We start from the raw sequence: 20,843 nt of genomic DNA, 5'->3' as shown, positions 1-20,843 counted from the left end.
ATACCTCTCTCCAGTAGTTTTTGACTGCCCCACCAGATGGGGCAAAGTGGGTATGATCTGGATGCCGCTGATAAAACAATGTAATTTAATGGGTTGCCAGAAGCATGGCTTCTTTGTTAAGGCACTACCTATGAAACAACCCCCTCAACAATCCTGAAATACACAGTCCATACTCCTTTGGCCTTTTACAAAGCTGTAAAGAGCTGCCTCTTTGCCCAGGCATCGGTCTCAGGATATTAGTATGGAATCTCTGGCACAGGTGTATTTGTCTCACGGTCTTGTGCTTTCATTAAGCCTCAATGAAGTGTTGATTGTCATTTTTTATCTTAATATAAATATCTGTTTTTAGATAGATAGGCAGCCATATAAATTAATTAGTAAATATAAATAAATGAGGAAAGGCATGCATTATATCACAATGCTACAGAAATCCATTGAAATATAATGGCCCCGGCCCTGAGTAAAGATGACCTATTTGGAAAGCTATTTCATGGGATGTTAGCAAAAGCCAACAGTCAGTCCAGAAAAATAATCAAACCGAATCATACTCCCCCATTCCTCTTCTAGCAGAGAGTATATATATCAGTTGATTTCTACATCAAAACAGACGAGAGATTGAATTAAAATAAAAATGAGAATACTTAAAATGATATACTGCAGTAATCTTACTCTATCCAATATCTTATGCATATCTGATATCAGAACAGCTCCTTCATATCCATCAAAACCTCCAACACTAAATCCCAATGTCTAAATCATAGTAAATGCCAAGTGCTTTCTTAAATGTACCTTTAAAATCTGGCTGCAGAAGACAACAACATTCATGGAAAGTTTCAACAAGATGACCATTGGGGGGCTGTCATGAATAATACTTTCCTTGCCTCAATATCTACATGGCATAAAAGAAAGGTTTATACATTGTTCCACCCAGGGCTTTTTTTGTCATAGAACACCCAGAATGGAGTTCCGGCACCTTTTTTGCATGGAACCTTGTAGGGTAGGCAAGGCGGGCTGTATGACATGGGTGAGTTCCGGCACCTTTTTCTTTTACAAAAAAAGCACTGGTTCCACCACTTACTGCACTATGCGGTGGTAAATTGAAGAGAAGGCCCATTGAGAAACTTGATGGTTATGTGTCTATGGAGATTCTCAGTCATCCAGTCATAGTTGTCTCAAAGGTGCTTTTTCAAAAAAGGCAACTGGAGTCTTTTTTTTTCCTTGAGGAAAAAGACATTTCACTTCTTATCCAAGAACTTTCATCAGTTGTGATGGTGGGAGGGATGGAAGGAATGGAAGGATTGTACTTGTTTGCAGTCATCTGGTCATTATCTATCTATCTATCTATCTATCTATCTATCTATCTATCTATCTATCTATCTATCTATCTATCTATCATCTATCTCTCTATCTCCATCCCCAAATGACCTCAGTGGCTCTGAGAGACAGTGCTAATGACCAGATGACTGCAAAGAAATATAATCCTTCCATCTTCTCTCATCCTGTCAGTAGCTATCCTTCCATCCCCCCACCAACTGATGAAGCTTCTTGGATGAGAAGTGAAATGTTGTCTTCTTCTTCCTCAAGAAAAAAACAGTCCGGTTGCCTTTTTGGAAAAAGCACCTTTAGGACTTGATGGCTATGCTTCTTTTTTTCTTCATAAACAAAAAAAATAATATTGTATTTATTAAAATGCAAGCAATGCTATCATGTAAGGTTTAGTCTCCACTCACAACATTTTTCCAGCTCTACCAATAAATGTAACTGAAACTGGTGGGGTGGGGTAGGATGAAGAGAGAAGACAGGAAAATTAAATAGGTTTTTCTGAGATTTCCAGCTTACACTGCTGGTAATCTAACCTTAGCAATTCATTGCCAGGATGTGTTCATAAATAAGAATCCAATAATCGGATGTTCTTGCTTTGACAACAGATGGAAATGCAGCCATTTTCTCTATTGCTTTTAGAATTAGTTGATGCTGGGAGGGGGAATAGGGATGAGAGTTCAGCTAGTCAAAACAATAATAACTTAGCCGTGGGAACCCAAGGACATTAGGCCCAGAGCTGATAGTGTTTTGGCTGGCTGGAGAGCTGGGGAGAAAGCCCGAGCTTCAAGTTAATTGGGGAATGTGATTTATGACTGTTTATTGGAGGAGAGAATTGTACTTTGTTACTTTGTATCCAGGGGAGGGGAATTTACTTTTTGTTTTCAACTATGTAGTGCCGATACTTTGTTTCTCGAATAAAAGATTCTTTAAGGTAAACAATGCCTCGAAGTTCTTTTGAAGAGTTTCATCTGTTGGAACCATGACATAATCTATTATACAGAATTTAATTATATATTACAGTTATGAGATTGTTCTCTGCGCTTTTTATACCCCATCAGCTCTTCCCTCTGTTTCTTAACATTGTCATTGGTATCTGTGAAAACCATCCCACACTAGGCAGAATTAATTTAATTTTTATATTTACTGAGCAATGGATTACTTAACTTTCATCTCTATCTGCCAATTTATGCAAAAAAGGCAAGAACATCTTATCTGTCAGATGAAAGCAAGCAGAACCTCTGGTGAAGAGTTTCAACAGTAATTTATTGCTAGTCAGCTATGTTACAAAAATCTCCCCTCTTGGTCTCTCCCTCCAGTCTAACCGGATATTCCACATTATCTCTCTATATATACTAAGCACAAAAGGCACAATATAACCCAGGATCAGTCATAACAGTTAAATGCAACTTTATCTCCAACCAATTACATTTGCTTGTAATCACCTAGAACAAGGCTTTTAAATCAGTGGTACGGGTACCCCATGTGGTACATTGGCACCTGGCAGGCGGTATGGGACCATCCTAGAGAAGTGATAGCAGGGGAGGGGAATGAGCTGAACTGGTGGCTGCACTGCACAAGCCTGAACGAGAGATGCCTGGAGCTGCAGGGTTGTCAGGGCTCAGCGGAAGCACCAGGATCAGCGCCAGCTGGAGCTCGGCACTGATCCTGGCACTTCTGAGCCCAGAAGAAGTGCCGATCAGCTGGAATGTTGCAGCATCTCCAGGGTCTTATGATTTACATTCAGATGCTTGGCATCTGACTCATATTTATGATGGTCACAGTGTCCCAGGGTCATGTGAAGTAACCAAAACCTGCTGCAACCACCCAGCAGATGGGGGGAATAACCAAACACCCAACCCATCCCACCCCCGCTGCCAATCCTCAACAGAAATGCTCACAACAATGAAAACCTCGGACAGGAGGAAGAGCGCCACCAGGCAGGAAGGCAGGTGTCTTGCTCGGCTGTGGCTTGGGGGACACTTTTTTCAGTGCCATTGTAACTTCGAACAGTCACTAAGTGAACTGTTGTAAGTCGAGGACTACCTATACTTCATCACTTTTTTCCCTTTTTTTGGTCATATTTTTGATGCTAGGTGACTGGTGGTACTCGGATGTTGCCATATCCTAAAAGTGGTACAATGGGTGAAAAGGTTGAAAAGCCCTGACCTAGGGCACACATTTCTCAGGTTTTATAACATCACTTGGGAAGAAATAACTCTTACATTTTGCCAGAATAGGTTAAACATATATACAGTAAGAAAAAAGCAAAGGAAATGTGTAGTTCATTTTAAAAATAGGAGAACAATAAAACTATTTATCAATATGTGTTAAGGATGAATTAATTGATGTAAGAATAAATGAGGGGTCCTTGGTGTCCTCCAAGTTTGGTTGTTTTCAGACATTTCATTACGCAAACTAAGTAATATCATCAGTGCTAATATCATCAGGATGTTTAGGTAATGAATATCTGCAAGAAAACAACCAAGCTTAAAGAGCACTATTCTTATTTCAATCCTGAGCTCCAAATGTTCTCCTTTACTGATATGAAAAGCATGGAATGATGTGAAAAACCTGCCTTATGCTAAAACGGATAATTGGGCTAGTATCATCTATATTCACTGTCTTCAAGAAACAGCTCCAGTCAAACCTCACTCCTTTTGCTTGCAAGAAGTCCAAGAAGATTCAGAGTTAGAAAAGGCCATTTAAACTACTAAGCCCAGTTCTTTGTTCTATACAAAAATTCAGTTTGCAAGATCCTGAAAGATGGTTGCCTACCCTCTCTTTGAATACATCCAGCAATGGGAAGCTTATAATCATTCTCCGTAATTGCCTTCATTGTCAAAGTGTTATCATTAGAAGGTTTTCCCTGACAAAATCTGTAGCATGTCATAAACCAAAAGGCAACAGGATAAAACTGATATCGCCCTTCTTTTGTGGCATTCTGTCAGGTACTTGAAGAGTGTAATCGTATCCACCAACTCTCAAGGTTAAATATATTCTTTTCCCACAATTTCTCTTTTGGGGACTGTAGTTCCTGAACATATTCATGGGAATTAAGCATAGTTTTATCTATTATTTGGTTTAGCTTATCCAAATCTGTTAGTAGACAGCATTTGATTCTCTCCAGCCCTATAGCACAATATTCTTCCTTCATATTTTCAGTTACCTTCCATGGACTAAAAGAATGGATTAGAGGTCATCTTATTATATTTGCTGTCCAGGTCTCCAACTATAAGATGTTACTGCTGTTGATTTTGCTTTGTGTGCTTCATGTAGTTTTAAAACTATGTGAGTCCTTTTTGTATTGAAAGATTTTTCAGAAATACAGTACATATAAAAGACTATCACCTAACCAATGTAACTGGTAACTCAATAATAATCTGACTAGTTCTAATCTGTGCATACTTTTTTTTCAATTTTAAAATTCCATGAATTTAATAATCCAAATATGTACTAGTACTGAAAATGAACTGAAATTACATTTAATTCAGATACAAGTTTTATAATAATCTGTAATTGATAAAACATTCTAAGATGTTGTGTGTGAGACATTAATGTTACAATAAATGGATATTTTTAATGGTCATATTTTTAATGGTCACATTTTCAAAAGGGAACTGGATTTCAGAATGACCACTGCATCTGACTGATGGAAAGCCCATCAATCATGTTATTTGTAAAACAAAAATAAATAAAATTCAGGATACTTGTAAAGCTTAACATTATAGTTGCATAGAGGTGGGAAAAGCTACTATAGACGTTCACAGGTTCTTACAACAGAAGAATGTAAAAAAATCTATTCAGAAATAAGCCATTCATTTATTATTACATTCTCTATTTGGTAGTCAGGTTGGACTCAGAATGGCTTAGTATTCAATTTCCAAATTTATTTTATACCAGCAGAATCTGTTAAAAAAATAAAGGTCTAAGACACGGGTCGGCAACCCGCGGCTCCGGAGCCGCATGCGGCTCTTTGAGCCGTCTCCTGCGGCTCCCAGTCGCCTGGTGCGCGCGCACCTCTCCGAACGGGTGGAGGTGCGCGTGCAGCTCTCCAAACCTTCAAGGCGGCGCTTGGCCCAAAGAAGCGGGAACTGGAGGGGCCACGATTTCCCCTCCAGAGGAAGAAGGCGCTGGATGCGGCCGGCTCCGCGGGGAAGGGGGAGCGGCGGCGGGGGCGACGGAAAAGCTGCAGAAACGGTAGGAGAGATGCTGACTGGCGGCGGCCTCGGAGGAGGCGGAGGGGGAGGAGGGAAGGGTGACCCGGCGGGGGGGGGTGAGCCAGAAGGAAAAGGGAAACTCATCCCGCAGAGCGGTTGCGAAAAGAGGGAGGAGATAAGCCAGCCCGGTACCTGGATCCGCTTCCTGTGTCTCCTCCGCTCTGCCATGATGTCCCCGTTTTGGTCTCCTTGTGAAGTGGGGCTGAGCCGGAAAAGGGGGATGGGGAGACCGAGGGAGGGAGGAAGGAAGAGAGAGAGAGAGACGGAGCCAGCGGGCTCACGAGGGGCAGCAACCTTGCGAGAGGCCGCACGCAAGCCATTAGGACGCGCACGAGCCCTTGGGGAGGCAGGGCGGGAGCGCGGTCCGGCCGCTGGGCTTCCTTTCCCTCTTGTCCGCATCGCTGCAAGGAATTGCGTTGTTTGGGGAATTTGTTGAATTGGAGCCATGGGCTAGTCGTGGTTAAGGCACTTGTAGGCGAAGCAAATCACAAAAGCCCCCAAATCCTTCTAAATGCAGCCCACGGGCGAGCTTCCCAAGTTGTTTTAATTTAGTTTGCACGTGGCAATAGAAATAAGCTTTTTTCCTCCTCAGCGGATCGGTGCGGTGAAGAGGCTGGGCTTCCTTCGGGGGGCCTTTCATTCCTGTACAAGGGGAAGGGGAACTCTCTGTGCTTTTGTGTGTGTGTGTGTGTGTGTGTGTGTGTGTGTGTGTGGCCCATCTGCAAAGCTGCCGAGGAAGGAGAAGCGGGATACTGGTTGGGTGGGGGAGCGGCAAAAGCGGGGGGGGGGGGAGAGAGAGAAACGGCTCCGCCTTTGGTTCCCCCTCCTAAAGCACAGGGGCGCTAGAGAAAGTTTGGAGTTGGGTAAGGAAGCGCAAAATTCAGGAAGGAAAGCGGGGCGGCGGGCGAACGGGAGACCTGCCGACGTTTGGGGAGGTTTGGGGAGGTGCACGCCGGGGAAAAGGCTGGGAGAGGAGGGGGTCCGGGCTGGGGGGGAGGGATGGGGTGGGGGAGAAGGAGGCTTCCCGGGCTGGGGGGGGAAGCAGAAGCGAGGGATCAGGACTCCTCCCGCTTGGCTGCTGCCGCCGCCGCCACCACTCCTACGGCCGCCGCCACCTGCTCTCTCGGCTGGTTGCTTTCTGCTTCTCTCACCTGCCCTGCCCCCCCCGCCTGCCCTCCTTCCTGCCTTCCTTCCCTCCGCCTCGCCTTCCCCGCTCCCGCGTTTTCCCTCTCCCCGCCTCGGATTCGGGGTGATTCCCCGGGAGAGGGCGATGGGATTCCAGCAAGCTTTCAAGCCTTCTCGGCGGTCTCCGGCACGGCTCAGGAAGCGTTTCTGTGCCGCCCGGCCGGAGCCTTTGCCTCCTTCCCTCCCCCAAGCGAGGCGTCCTTTTTCAAGTTGCAAAACCAAGCGGGGTGAAGCGGGCTGTCGGGAAAGACATTGCCGCCTCCTCCTCCTCCAGCGGCGACACCTCCGGTCGGGCCCTGGTGGCGGAGGAGGCAGTGGCAGAGGCGGCCGCAGCACCGGCAGCCTTCCTAGCAGCGGCAGAGACAGAGGCGGCGGCGGAGGAGGAGGAGGAGGAGGCGGCGGCTGCAGAGGCAGCTTCCTGGCGGTCTTCTTCCTCTTGGCTTCCTGCCTCTCCGCCCGCGGTGCAAGCTCGGATGTTACGGGGCTGGCCGTCCCGGACTGGGTCGGGCGAGTCGATCACCTCCTCCTCCTCCTTCTCCCGCTCCCTCTCCTCTCCAGGATGACCCTCCTGAATGTCTTTCCCGACAGCCCGCTTCACCCCGCTTGGTTTTGCAACTTGAAAAAGGACGCCTCGCTTGGGGGAGGGAAGGAGGCAAAGGCTCCGGCCGGGCGGCACAGAAACGCTTCCTGAGCCGTGCCGGAGACCGCCGAGAAGGCTTGAAAGCTTGCTGGAATCCTATCGCCCTCTCCCGGGGAATCACCCCGAATCCGAGGCGGGGAGAGGGAAAACGCGGGAGCGGGGAAGGCGAGGCGGAGGGAAGGAAGGCAGGAAGGAGGGCAGGTGGGGGGGCAGGGCAGGTGAGAGAAGCAGAAAGCAACCAGCCGAGAGAGCAGGTGGCGGCGGCCGTAGGAGTGGTGGCGGCGGCGGCAGCAGCCAAGCGGGAGGAGTCCTGATCCCTCGCTTCTGCCTCCCCCCCAGCCCGGACCCCCTCCTCTCCCAGCCTTTTCCCCGGCGTGCACCTCCCCAAACCTCCCCAAACATCGGCAGGTCTCCCGTTCGCCCGCCGCCCCGCTTTCCTTCCTGAATTTTGCGCTTCCTTACCCAACTCCAAACTCCGCCGGCAGAGGCTCGATCTGCCGTTCTGCAAGCCTCCGCCGCCGGTTAATACCCTGTATTCAGCTCTGGGAAGTGGGAGGGAGGGGGAGTTTGGGGGGAGGGGGAGCTCCACGGTGCAAAAATAAAGCCCTGCCGCTCTTCGCGTTGCTTGCCCGACTGGCTGTCACGGGACCAGCCCTGCCCCCATCCACCTCCAGTATGGATGGCTCTGCCAAAAGAAAAGCAGCCGAAGCAAGTCTCCCATTGAGAGAATGGGGCGGCGGCGGCTTGCAAAACGGCGGATCCAGCCTCTGCCGGCGGCAGAGGCTGGATCCGCGCTCTGCAAGCCTCTGCCGCCAGCAGAGGCTCGATCCGCCATTCTGCAAGCTGCAAGCGTGTCTGCCGGCAGAGGCTGGATCCGCCTTTTGCAAGCCTCCGCCGCCCCATTCTCTCAATGGGAGGCTTGCTTCGGCTGCTTTTCTTTTGGCAGAGCCATCCATACTGGAGGTGGATGGGGGCAGGGCTGGTGCACGTTTTGCCTTGTTTTGCGCATGCGCGTGCGTGCATGCACGCGCGTGCACATTTTGCGGCTCCCACTTTTTTGTGTTTGTGACGGAACCGGTTCTGAGTGGCTCTTTGCCTTTTTCCGGTTGCCGACCCCTGGTCTAAGAAAATGTTATATATCAAAATACTTATTTTCATTTAAGATCCGTAAATGTATTTATCTGTTAACATATTCAGGCCATGAAAAAAGCTTAGGTGGGAGATTTGGACATCCCAAAGCAACCTCAATTCCATTTTTATAAAATGATGGCAGAATTCTAGGTCACCAATCCAACCCACCTAAGAATGAGCTTTTGTCTTGTTGCTGGTTTGGACACAAATTCTATCAATGTAGATGTGCTTGCAATATGTTCACATTTTGATCTTCAGATTTCAGACAAAGGTGGATAAAAGAGAAGTTGTATCTACTCCAGAAAACAGAACAACTGTCAATCTCTTCCAAGGCAGGCTGTTGTGTGCAGAAATGTCTTTGAACGCTAATACCAAAGCAATTGTTCGAGACATCCAGCTACATCGCCTGCTTGCTAGCAGGCAGCTAGCTGTGTCCATCAGTCTGTGTTTTGCTTCATGAGATACTGTACAATGTACAGCCCATCCACTTACATTACCTATCCGTTTACATTTTATATGGGTATTATCCATAGCCATACAAAGCCTGTGAGACGATGATCTGATATCTATTTTTCAGGGCAGCAACTCGCCGCTCTATTGCAATGAAGCGTATAATGTACACGATTGTTTTTGTAAGCAGAAAAATGGAGCTGTTGCACTATATTATTAAGTTGAGGCCTTTTTAATTGAGACCTTATCACTTCGTTTTCCTCTCCCACAATAAAACTGTGCCGAATGGATCTTTCTTCCCTCCTTTCCTTGCACGACAGAATTCAGGAATATTTCTCTATATACGGATACAAATAAAAGTTCTCAGACGACGAACCACCACAACAAAGAGGATTGGGGGTGGGTGGGTGGGGGTGGAAGACACCCGACCACGCACAAAGGACCGCGTTGCAAGAACTCTCGCTCCAGTCTCTGGCCCTTTAAGAAACCGCCCCCCCCTCGCCCCACGTGGCCTCAATGTTTGTGCGAGGCTCGAGTCGCGTTTAGCGGAGGGCGTGGCTCGCGTTAAGAGGAGACGGACCTCAGCTAGTATGGCCACGATTGACACAGTTGGAGGAGGGGCTCTTCCCGGAGGGCGGAGCCAAGCGGGGGGGCGGAGCCAGCGAGGGCCGGAGAGTGGGACCTGGCTGAGTTGAGAGAGCGACGCTCGGAGGGAGCTGCCTCGGGAGCGAGCGCGGACCCGGCACTTGAGGCGGCTCTTCGGCTGCCCCTTTTCCTTTCAGTGCAGGCTGCCGCGGAGTCGAGTCTCGGCTCTTAGGTAATGGCTGCTGCTGCTGCCGCTGCTCCTCCGCGGGGCTCCGGAGACGCGCTGGAGGAAGGGAGGGGGCGGGGAGGCCAGTGGCTGAAAGAGCGGCGGGGCCTCGGAGAGACTCTCTCGTCTCGGTCTCAGCCAGAGGGGCTCCTCCCGGGCCCCTCGCATCCCCTTCCCCCCGGACTCGCTGTTTTTGCTCGGCGACGGGGGCTCCCGGCGCGCCTGTTTCTTGCTTTCTTTCTCCAACTCTTTCCTCCCCTCCCCTCGGCCCCCGTGCAAAACCTCCTTCCCGTTTGTCCCTCCTGCCTTCGCTTCCTCACTCGCGCTGCCCTTCCCAGCAGCCAAACACCCCGAGCTGGTCCCGCCCTCGCATCATCACAATAACACTCACTATGGCACAATAACGCCCGATATGGCACGAAGCCGCCCGCCCGCCCTCCCTTCCTCCCTCTTGTGTCGGCCCGCCTCCCCCTCCCCTCCCCTCCCCCAGCAGCCTGCCGCCCTTGCATCTTCCTCCTCCTCCCTGGCCGCAACAGCCTAAGGCAGGGTTAGGCAACCTCGGCTCTTTTATGACTCGTGGACTTCAACTCCCAGAATTCCTGAGCCAGCTATGCTGGCTCAGGAATTCTGGGAGTTGAAGTCCACGAGTCATAAAAGAGCCGAGGTTGCCGACCCCTGGCCTAAGGGCTTCCCTCCCCACCCCCGGCTCAGCTACCTAGCCTGGACCCGCCGCGGTTGGGCTGCTGCCCTGAGTCGTAGCAATTCCCCGCTGCCTTTTGTCCGGCGCCGCAGAGGAGCCGTAAGGGGGGGTTTGCTTTCCCCTGCGGCAACTGGGCTAAAAGCGCAGCCGCGATTGTCCCGCGACGAAGGCGACGGTGGGGCTAAAAGAGCGTGTGGTTGTGGTGCCTTGGCTCTCCCTTTCGTTCGAGGCGTCTGGTTTTTTTTCCGCTCCGTTGGTTCCTCCTCCTCCTCCTCCTCCTGCTAAGTAAGACAACTGTTGATGAAGGGTGTTTCCTGTAAAGGAAACCGGTTTTATTTGTGTGTTTTGCACGCCTACGCGTATTCTGAGCGACAGTTTAAGCTCTGCGTTGGTACGGCTTCGGTTTTTTTTTCTCCGTCTGATGATGTGCCGATTCCAAAAAAAAGTGATACTAATTCTTAGGCTTGCAGCAGATCATGTTTACTTAGTGAGGTATGCTCCTAGTTCAGGGGTAGGCAACCTCGGCTCTTTTATGACTCATGGACTTCAACTCCCAGAATTCCTGAGCCAGCCAAGCTGGCTCAGGAATTCTGGGAGTTGAAGTCCATGAGTCATAAAAGAGCCGAGGTTGCCTACCCCTGAACTAGTTAAAAGGTTTATTTTTGAATCTTTTCTTGTCTCCCCCTCCCCTCCCTTTCAATACAGCCACTTCACTGACTGGATATAAATTTATCTCTGTTGCAGTCTTTGATAGCCATAAATGTATAAGAGGTTCCTGAATGTAAACGTTTCTAAATATAATGCTGCTGATGTATAAACAAGCCGTCTCTGGCTATCGTGATAACAACAGGAGGCCTGCTAGTCTCTTGTCAGCTGTTTCTTTTTTGTTGTCAAATCATCTGGGTTCGCTTCATTCTCACGTGTGAAGGAAGCAGGCAGACTCTTTGCTGATTGGAGACTGCGTGGCACGTGATCATTTCAGGCTGCTTGTCGTGGACTTGGGTTTCTGGCTCTTCTGGCGGAAGTGGCAGAAGTAACTCTTGCAATGTTCTGTAATGATTGGTGGAAAGATTTGGAGCACAGCTGCTCACGTGATTGAAATGCTAGTGGGGAAAGAATTCTCCTTCTCTTTTTTGTTTCTCTGGTTAATTCCTTAGTTCCAAATGCCTGATCTGTAAGAGTGGCATTCCAACGAATTTGCATTAGCTGTGTGGAAAAGATAGAGTTTAACCATGTTTGATTGATTCAGTATTCCACTTTTGTAAAAACTGAACCTGAACTTTTTGATGTAGCATCTTAATATATTAAAATTGCATAAAAATGACTTCAGATACAATAGAACTTCTTTCACATTTGTTTAAGGAATAACAAAATGGATACCAGTCCCCAAACAACTGCCCTCTGAAATAGTAACTGGCTCATGCCTTAAGGCAGGGGTAGGCAACCTTGGCTCTTTTATGACTCGTGGACTTCAACTCCCAATGCTGGCTCAGGAATTCTGGGAGTTGAAGTCCATGAGTCATAAAAGAGCCAAGGTTGCCTACCCCTGCCTTAAGGAGATTGGAACTTACTATCTTCTGGTTTCTAGTCTGGAATGTTAATTGCTATGTTGATGGCACTGCATTTAATCATCTGTGCTAATTGTAATGAAGATATATTTTATAATTAAAATGTTGCATGAATCAAACACATATAGATCTCTTCAGTGCACTCTATTAAAATATGCTTTTAAAAGAGTGTTTCTTCAGAATAACTCTTAAGAATGATGGTGAGGGGGAAGGATATATCACGAAATATTCTGAAGGTGGTCAGTGAATTAAATGTGCCTTAAGCATCTGAATTAGCTTTGGACTTGCCTATAGGGTGAGGTCTTTACTCCTGAAATAGGATATTATATCATTATTTTAAATTGTCTGTATAGACTCCTGGAATGGGTGAAATTATAGTAATGGTTGTGCTCATGTTTTGGGGCATAAGTAATTTTGAACTGTTCATATGAATGCAGTGAATTTCCCCAATTGTCTGCAAATGGCTGCATTGCATATATCTGGAAAACACATAGTTACTTAAGCTTGAATTCTTTAACCAAAGTTATATAGATCATGGAACAATAAATTGGCCCCTTTCATAATCTTTAAATTCTTTTTTTTTTTTTGAATTAATAAAACCAGACAAAAATAAAATATATGTTTAATATTTTTTTAATCTATAACCACTGTAATTTTAAAATATGAGACATTTTATGTTTAGTTTGTAAGATAATAGAACCAGAGTTGGAAGGGGTGAGTTATACATTGAACCTCAGTGTAAAATAAAATAACCATGTGGCTGAAACATAAATTGAAAAGTGCTAATGGGCAAGTGATTTTCCTTTAAAACATCATCAGCCCAGTAAGAATTTTATACATTATTCTATAAGGAAGAGTATGCTAGGTTTTCCCATATTCCTTGTTTTGTTGAAAATGGGTAAAAAAGAACAATGACAACAACATAGTAACATCTTTATGTGTTTTAAGATTTTAACATCTCAAAACCAGAGTTCCTTCCCCAGTGGTTTGTTAGGTGAATATTCTTATTTTCTGAGCAAGGGGGTCAACTTTGCCATCTGGTCTCTGTGTAAAGGATGTGAAATATAGTCAGCTTTGAATCTAGAGGGCAGTATTCATAAAACAATGGAATGTAGGCCACAAGCAGAAACATAAAACATTTTGGAATAGTGTAATAGAGGATATTTTCTATAAGTTGAGTTTTACATTTTAATCTGAAATACAGTTATATAGCTAGACTACAATAGTATATGGTGTAAAAATGTCTTTGAAATGCTGTTTTTTTGTGCTTCCATATGATGGCTTTCAGTGATTGTTTTCAGATTTCCATTCTTGATTTCTCCTCTCAAGAATGATGTTTGCAATCCAAAACTAACAGTTATATACTGTAGTTTTTTAACAATTATTTATGTAAGCACATCTGCTTAAATAAGCCTCTTATATGCTTTGTAGACAGTGAGATGTGTAATCTGACAGTTGCACGTGGCTGATTTTATCAAGTTCTTAGGCATTTAGTAGTAGCCTATGTAACAAATTGATACCACTGTCAGTGAAGCAGTACGCTTAGTGACAGATTGTCTCAAACCTACACCAGTTGATAAAATATATCCTCTTGTTGGCATTGCCCCATCTAAGATCAGGAGAGAACTAGCAGCAGATGCAGACAGAATGAACAAGAGACCCCGAATCCTCTGAATGGACATATGCCCCAAGCCCACTGATTTATATCTAGGAACAGCTTTATGGCAAGAACAAACATTCTTGAGGATACTCAAGAACAAATTGAATTAAAAGATGGAGAAAGGAGACCATTGAGCAAGGAATAACATTAATGGAGGATATGGCTGAAGCCTCTGACCTTCCTTATACTACTTGGCAGGAACCTGAATAGATTGAGATTTAGAGTGTCTAAATGTAAAACCAATATGCTCAAGTGGAGGCTCTTAGCAGATAACAGCACATTATGTGAATGGGGAGCGATAAAGAGCTGGACCCATCTGCTAGTATGTCAGGTACTACCAGAAACATGTACTGCTAATGATTTATTTTTGGGCAATGACAAAGCCAAAAAGGTGGCTTCATTCTGGCAGTTTAAAGTTTCCTTCTGCCATCTCCTTCCTCCTGGTCTCCTTCCCCCTCTTTTAATTTGATTTTGTATCCTCATGGAAGAAGAAGTAGCATACAGTCCCAAGTTTAATAGACTGTCCAGGTAATACATTGATTTATCTGGGGCTACTTTCCAATGCCAATTAAGGTCTTTAAAGACAAAGGCTTGCAGTTTGATTTCACATAAATGTAATATTGGTACATAGGTCATGAAAGTTCATAGGGAGATTTAATAGTCTTGTACAATTACTTTCTAAAAGAACACTATTGACTAATTATCCATGACAACTTTATTTAGAAATTCTAAGTAGAATTGTTTCTGCAGCAGATATCCTCCTGTTTTTGTGTTCTTTTCATTTAAATCCATTGTTCTTTTATCTTCGGACAACAAAAGAATATTCTGATATTTGAAAATATCAATTATATTTTCTTTTCAATATACACATAACTTAAAGCTTTTCATGTAAGACTATATTTCTAAGTTTCTCATGTGTATTTTAATATATAGGTAAAGGTAAAGGTTCCCCCGCACATGCGTGCTAGTCGTTTCCAACTCTAGGGGCTGGTGCTCATCTCCGTTTCAAAGCCGAAGAGCCAGCGCTTGTCCGAGGACGTCTCCGTGGTCATGTGGCCGGCATGACTAGACGCCAAAGGCGCACGGAGCGCTGTTACCTTCCCACCGTAGTGGTCCCTATTTTTCTACTTGCATTTTTTACATGCTTTCGAACTGCTAGGTTGTCAGAAGCTGGGACGAGTAACAGGCGCTCACTCTGTTACGCGGCACTCGGGATTCGACCCGCCAAACTGCCGACCTTCTGATCGACAAGCTCAGCGTCCTAACCCACTGAGCCACCGCGTCCCTTATTTTAATATATAGAATCTATTAAATGCTCAAAATATTTCAGTGATACATTTTGCAGCTTTCAAAAGTGCTACTGACAAGTTCTGTGGTCAGAAGTTTCCAAGGTTGCATACTAACAGAAGCAAAGCCTAAAATTGGAGCAATTTGGAATAGATCATCTGAGATGAGATGGATGGCTTAAACATACCCTGTTTTAATTCAAAAACCTTGGTGAAGCTGTGGTCCTGACTAGGGCAAAGATACAATAACATTACTAAACTGAATTTCTAGGGACACTCCTCTCCATTCAAAACTTGCTTACATAAATATCTTGGCAGGAAGGGAATAGAGTAGAAATGATGGATTCTGCAATATACAGAAACATATTAGATCAGATTACCCTTTGGGACCAAAACAGCCTTGTTTGCCTTAATTATTCAATCACAGCTTTTGGGAAAACTAGCATAATGGGGTCTCTCAAGCAGTGATTGGGTGGCAGGCAGGCCAGGGAAAGGTCAGAGGCACATTGCTTCATAAAGAATTGTTGGGGGTTTTGTAGTAATACAGAAGTGATGATTAAGGGACTGCTAGAGTCAAAATCAAAACTACAGAATGAAATTACTATGATGACTCAGGCTGGGTTCAGAATAAGGATTGTGATCTAACTTGGAAGATCCCAAATAACATTGAAGCTAATGGCATGGAGAGAATGTCAAAGGGGGTTTATATATAGGAGAGGAACATCACCTTTCATTTTGTTAAACAACAAACCTGTTTCACCTACATGGAATTATAGACTTACACATTCTTGTGATACAGATGGGAAGCTGGCTATTCAAGAGGTAGGGGGAAAAAAGAATCTGGCTGCATTCAGTGCTCTTGATTATTTTCTAAAATAATAAAAGTAATGAAGTTATTTTTTTTGCTTTCTTTTTGGTGTTTGCAAAGCAGCATGGAGATGCATTATGTCTGAGCTATTTGCAAATCATCTGATTTTTGTCTCTTCCTCTTTTTCAATATGAGGACAACTCATAATAGACATTTTTATAGATATGGTAACAGAGTGGGATAAGGTGGAGATAATCTGTTCTTTTAAGTAGCCACAATTAATATTTATGAAACAGTTATTACTGATATTTATGCACTGTCAATATTTTTTAAATATAATTCTCATAAGTATTTTGCCTTACTTTGACTTTTCAACATTAATGCAATTTGTTTCTCCTGGTTTTTAGGTCTCTAATAATTTTTAAAATGGGCCGCATCTTCCTGGATCATATCGGTGGTACTCGCCTATTCTCCTGTGCAAATTGTGACACAATTTTGACCAACCGCTCAGAGCTTATATCTACCCGTTTTACAGGAGCTACAGGACGAGCCTTTTTATTTAACAAGGTTAGTTAAAGACATCTAAAACTTTCTAGAAGTGTGATTTCAGTATTTCTGCAATATATGGTTAGGTAAAGCAGAAATGTCTATTTAAGAGTTCTAGCAATGTGGTAGTAACAGTGACTTAGGGCTTTTTTCAGATGCAAAATTCTCTGCTACATAGTATTGCTTCTATCTGGATTTGTGTCTGTAACTGTGTGTGACAGGTTGCACGTGCGTGCATACATAATACATAAAGTACACACATACATAAAGTATAGGTATCTATTTGACCATTTATTCATATGCTGAGAAGTAATGATCAATCTAAACTTGATACTAAGGTATTATGGCAGTTAAAAGTTATTGGATTAGCTGCCTTTGTTGGGCTGTAGATTTTTGTTAAAGGCTAAGAGTATCATTAACTGCTAGGAAAAAAATCAGCCTTCAGTTTCTGAGAATGTTAAAAATGTGAATAGCAAACTGGGTAAAACATTGGAGATAAAGTGGTAACCAATTTGTGTTCTAACAAACTATAACTTATAGGCCAAGTTCATTAATGTCCTTACATTTGTCTGTGTAAAACAGATTATAATATGTGTAAGATTTGCTGGACATTGCTAACCCTTGCTGTGGACAACTACCTTAAAATGCATGGCTTGCTTAATTTTGAAGGATACTTTGTCTCCAAAATAGAGAACATAATTAGGGAAAGAAACATGCTGGAGGAGTTGTTACCATAGTGGTGTTTATCAACAGACCAAAATTCCAATTAAGGCTATTGTATTATACAGAGTAATCAAGGAGTGACATTAAATGAAAAGTTGAAAATTGACTTTTCCATAGTTCTCTAATGATTGTAAGTTGTCACTGAAATGCAGATTTTAGCTTCTTTGGCTTTGGAAGCTCACTAACTTTCGGCCAGTAAATTTTTCTCAGTCTAACCTACCACTCAGAGTTGTTATGGGGAAAAAAATGTGAGAAAAGAGTGTTGCCTTGAGCTCTTAAATATGGCAAATGAATCAATCCATTAAATGCTTCTGTCCTTTTAACTTCCTTTAGGTGGTAAATTTGCAGTACAGTGAAGTTCAAGACCGAGTTATGCTCACTGGCCGTCACATGGTTCGTGATGTGAGCTGCAAGAACTGTAACAGCAAACTTGGCTGGATATATGAATTTGCCACCGAAGACAGCCAGCGCTACAAGGAAGGCCGTGTTATCCTGGAAAGAGCTTTAGTCCGAGAAAGCGAGGGTTTTGAGGAGCATGTTCCATCTGATAACTCTTGAATGGAAATCTCTTCATCTTCAGGCTTTCTTTGTTGAAACTTAAAAAAAAAGAAAAATCAACAAAAAGAAACCCAATCCTTACTTACATACGCTGTCACCTTAGCATCTGCGTTGGATTCATGAACTACATAGAGGGAAAGAGGGAACTACAGAGAAAGAGAATTCCATATGGAATGTTCCTTTTTCTTTATTATTTTTCATTATTTTTCTTTTTAAAATCTTTTCTCTTTATTCATAGAGAATATTATCTGGATGCTGTAATACTTTTTCAGTTTCAGCTATGTAAGCATTTGAAGTTACAAATCATCTAAAAGGAATTCGGAAATTTCTTTTATTAGAGAAATCAGTTGTATTTTAGTTGTAAAACCTGTTACATCATAAGGAAATTTTAGTCTAGCTATGCCTTTTAATTTATTTCCATTTTGTCCTCAGTTTTTATTTCATTTTAGCCAGACTTTCCACCTAACTGACTGGCTGACGAAGAGGTTTGACTTTGTGAAGAATGGTGAAGGTTCAGTGTTTTGTCCAGTTTGTGCTGGCCGCTGATTCATATTCTTGTTGGGGTTCATTGGTAGAATGGAATCTATGCTTGTCTTTCTTTGTGTAACCCAAAGTTATTCTCATTCCTCATTTACTTAAGCAGCACTTTTACCATGTGGCTGATGTTCTGCTACTTATTTAAGCAAATAGGACAAAACTATGTCTCTATTTTTTCAAACTTCACTTAAAATATTGAGAAATGACTATTGTATTTGTTCAAAAGTATATTGATAATTATGGGGATTGAGCAAGTTACCTTATTCCTTTTCTTTCTTAGTTGATCTTAAGTAGAAATGTACTCTTAACCTTGGAGTTTCTTCCCTTTTTTTCTCTTAACCTTTAGTTCTGCATTAAAACCTGGCTATGAAGAAAAAGGGCATGTATACATTCAGGTATTTAATCCATGCCTGTTTAAATAGCTTACAACTTGTCTTCAAATGCTGCTTCTGATGTCAAAGCTTAGATCTTAGATGCATCTTACCTTTGTGATGCTGGGCCTTTACTGCTTTCACCAGCACAGGAAGCTCATTTGGCTGTACCTTGTAAGTGAATGATCTGGTACTTTCTTTAGCAAGTTATTTGTGTTGCAATACTGATTCTTCATCAGAGGAAATATTTCTATATGCTCTCCTTAGTCACGGGTGCCCAGATGTTGCTGCTGGCATGGCCTGCCCTCAATGGCATGTTTTTGGAGATCCAAGAGCTGAATCTTATAGGACTAATCACAATTTTGTACTCTTCTTGTCAGTACTAAATGTTTCATAAATAGGGCCATACATGACATGTGCTTTACTGCAATAGATTCCTAAGCACTTGTTAAGTTCTACTTTTGAGCAAAGAATACAAAAGAGTATTCCTGAAGTTGGTGAGATATTGGTAATAACTCTAATCATCCTAACCACACTGGTAGTGGCTGGGATAGGAAGTGATACCATTACAAGTGTCTTTAGGAATTATGTTCTTTCAATTTGTAGCAGACTGAAGAGGGATGGGATTGTGGTTATATTTTTTGCACTCCAGAGGTGGCACTTTGCCATCCCTCTTAGTTTCATATTTTAAAAATTTATATTACGCAATTTAGAAGGACAAGATGTAGATGTGTATGCTGCAGCTAAATTGAATAAGGATACTTAAAATAGTGTAGTAAATAGACTTTAATATTGATTTCAGTATACCCCCTTTATTTTACTACTCTGATGATCTGTCATTGGCATGGTCTTTCATGTACTCTTCATGTGTTTGGTGTTGCAGTACAATAAAGTATGTTTTGTCCTGCCTGGTCTCTAATTACATAGTTCACATTAAAATATTACAAGTGGGTCTTTGAATAATGCCAATAGGTATTTTAGTGATTTTAGTCAATAATGAATATACATAGCTGAAATAATTTGTTATTAAATCAGGCTAAGATAGTTAATTGAAAGTAAATATATAAACTGCCCAGTACTGCCTTGTAATGTTTGGATAATAAAATCCAGTGGAGAATTATGTTTCAAGCTACATAATTCTTCAAGAAGTACATACCATGCCCACATACTGGAATATTTGTGTTGTTTTTAAACTGAAAGGTGTTATAAATATTTGTGCTATCAGACATAGTTTTGGAACAGAAATCTAGAATCCATATAGAAGGAATAGATGGCTTCAATATGTAGCAATAAATAAATAATGCATATTATTTCATTATTTACACTACTAGATAGGTGCACTTTTTCATAAATATATTCTTGTGAATTTAGAATTAAGGGTTCCTAATTCAGGTATAGTAAGGGAAGATATTCATTTGTATTCAGTTAGAACATGAGAACTAAATTATAATTTCTAAAATGAACACATTTCTAGTTTCCATCTTCTCATATTTCTTAAAGTAGTAATCAAAGTAATCTCAGTTGGTTTTGGCTTCTACAGTAGTATTTTTATAATGCTAACATGTTAAAATGTTGAATAATAAGACTTACAATATGTTCTATTTGTATATTGTTAATCTACAAATATACTATTCCGATCATTGTACTATTTGGTTGCCCCTCCCAGAGTTACTATTTTAGATTGCATCAAAAAATACAGCGTCAAGATTAAGAATCATGTTACACGGTATATAGAACATTGCCTCCAATTCTGGGGCCTCATTTCAGGTAATTGAGAAACTAGTACATATCCAGAAAAGATCAATCAAGATGATAACAGGCCTACGAGATAGAACCTATGAGAATCCTATAGAAAAATTTCATCCTGGGAAAAAAATTGTGAGGCATGATAGTATTCTTCAAATATGCAAATGACTTATCAGTAAAACAAGGCACAAATTTGTTCAAAATTATTCCACAAGACAACAAACAATGAGCTTGATTTTACAAGGAAGTAAGATTTTGGTTGGATTTCAAAAAATATAACAAGATTTCTTCAACAATGGAACAATCTTGCTTTAAAAGATGAGGCACTTCTTACTGTGTAGTGTATAAACAGGAAAGAAATGGCTTTTTGTCAGGGTTGTTGAAGCAATAGATACCTGGCCTGGGAGTGGGGTTGGACTAACTGATCTTCAGTGGTTCTTAAAACTTATGTGTTATGATTATAAGTAGGTTTTCTAAATGAAGGCAAATAATTATTCCATTCTATTATGACTGCTCGGACAACATCTTGAAAGCGAAGTCCAGTTCTGGGATCCATGTAAGAGAAAATGAAGCTGGTTCAGAG

The 20,843-nt window shown here is 42.9% G+C and overlaps 1 protein-coding gene across 1 annotated transcript; it reads left to right on the top strand.

Annotated features, from left to right (window-relative positions):
- The first annotated feature begins 9,592 nt into the window (after positions 1–9,592).
- On the top strand, positions 9,593–19,421 carry YPEL5 (yippee like 5). Its single transcript, XM_081315341.1, has 3 exons — positions 9,593–9,763; positions 16,187–16,346; positions 17,382–19,421. The coding sequence occupies exons 2-3, from the start codon at positions 16,206–16,208 to the stop codon at positions 17,604–17,606; spliced, it is 366 nt and encodes a 121-aa protein (XP_081171467.1). The 5' UTR covers positions 9,593–9,763; positions 16,187–16,205; the 3' UTR covers positions 17,607–19,421.
- The last annotated feature ends 1,422 nt before the right edge of the window (positions 19,422–20,843 follow it).

Source organism: Vipera berus (assembly GCF_964194415.1).
Source record: "Vipera berus genome assembly, chromosome: 1".
Classification (NCBI taxonomy): Eukaryota; Metazoa; Chordata; class Lepidosauria; order Squamata; family Viperidae; genus Vipera; species Vipera berus.
The sequence above is the reverse complement of the archived record's forward strand: the minus strand, read 5'-3'. Positions and strand labels throughout refer to the sequence as shown.

Excerpts from the sequence above, each read along its gene's own strand:
- YPEL5 (XM_081315341.1), top strand. The coding sequence starts at position 16,206 with ATGGGCCGCATCTTCCTGGATCATATCGGTGGTACTCGCCTATTCTCC. Across the intron at positions 16,347-17,381 it reads GAGCCTTTTTATTTAACAAG|GTGGTAAATTTGCAGTACAG; the intron begins GTTAGTTAAAGA and ends AACTTCCTTTAG.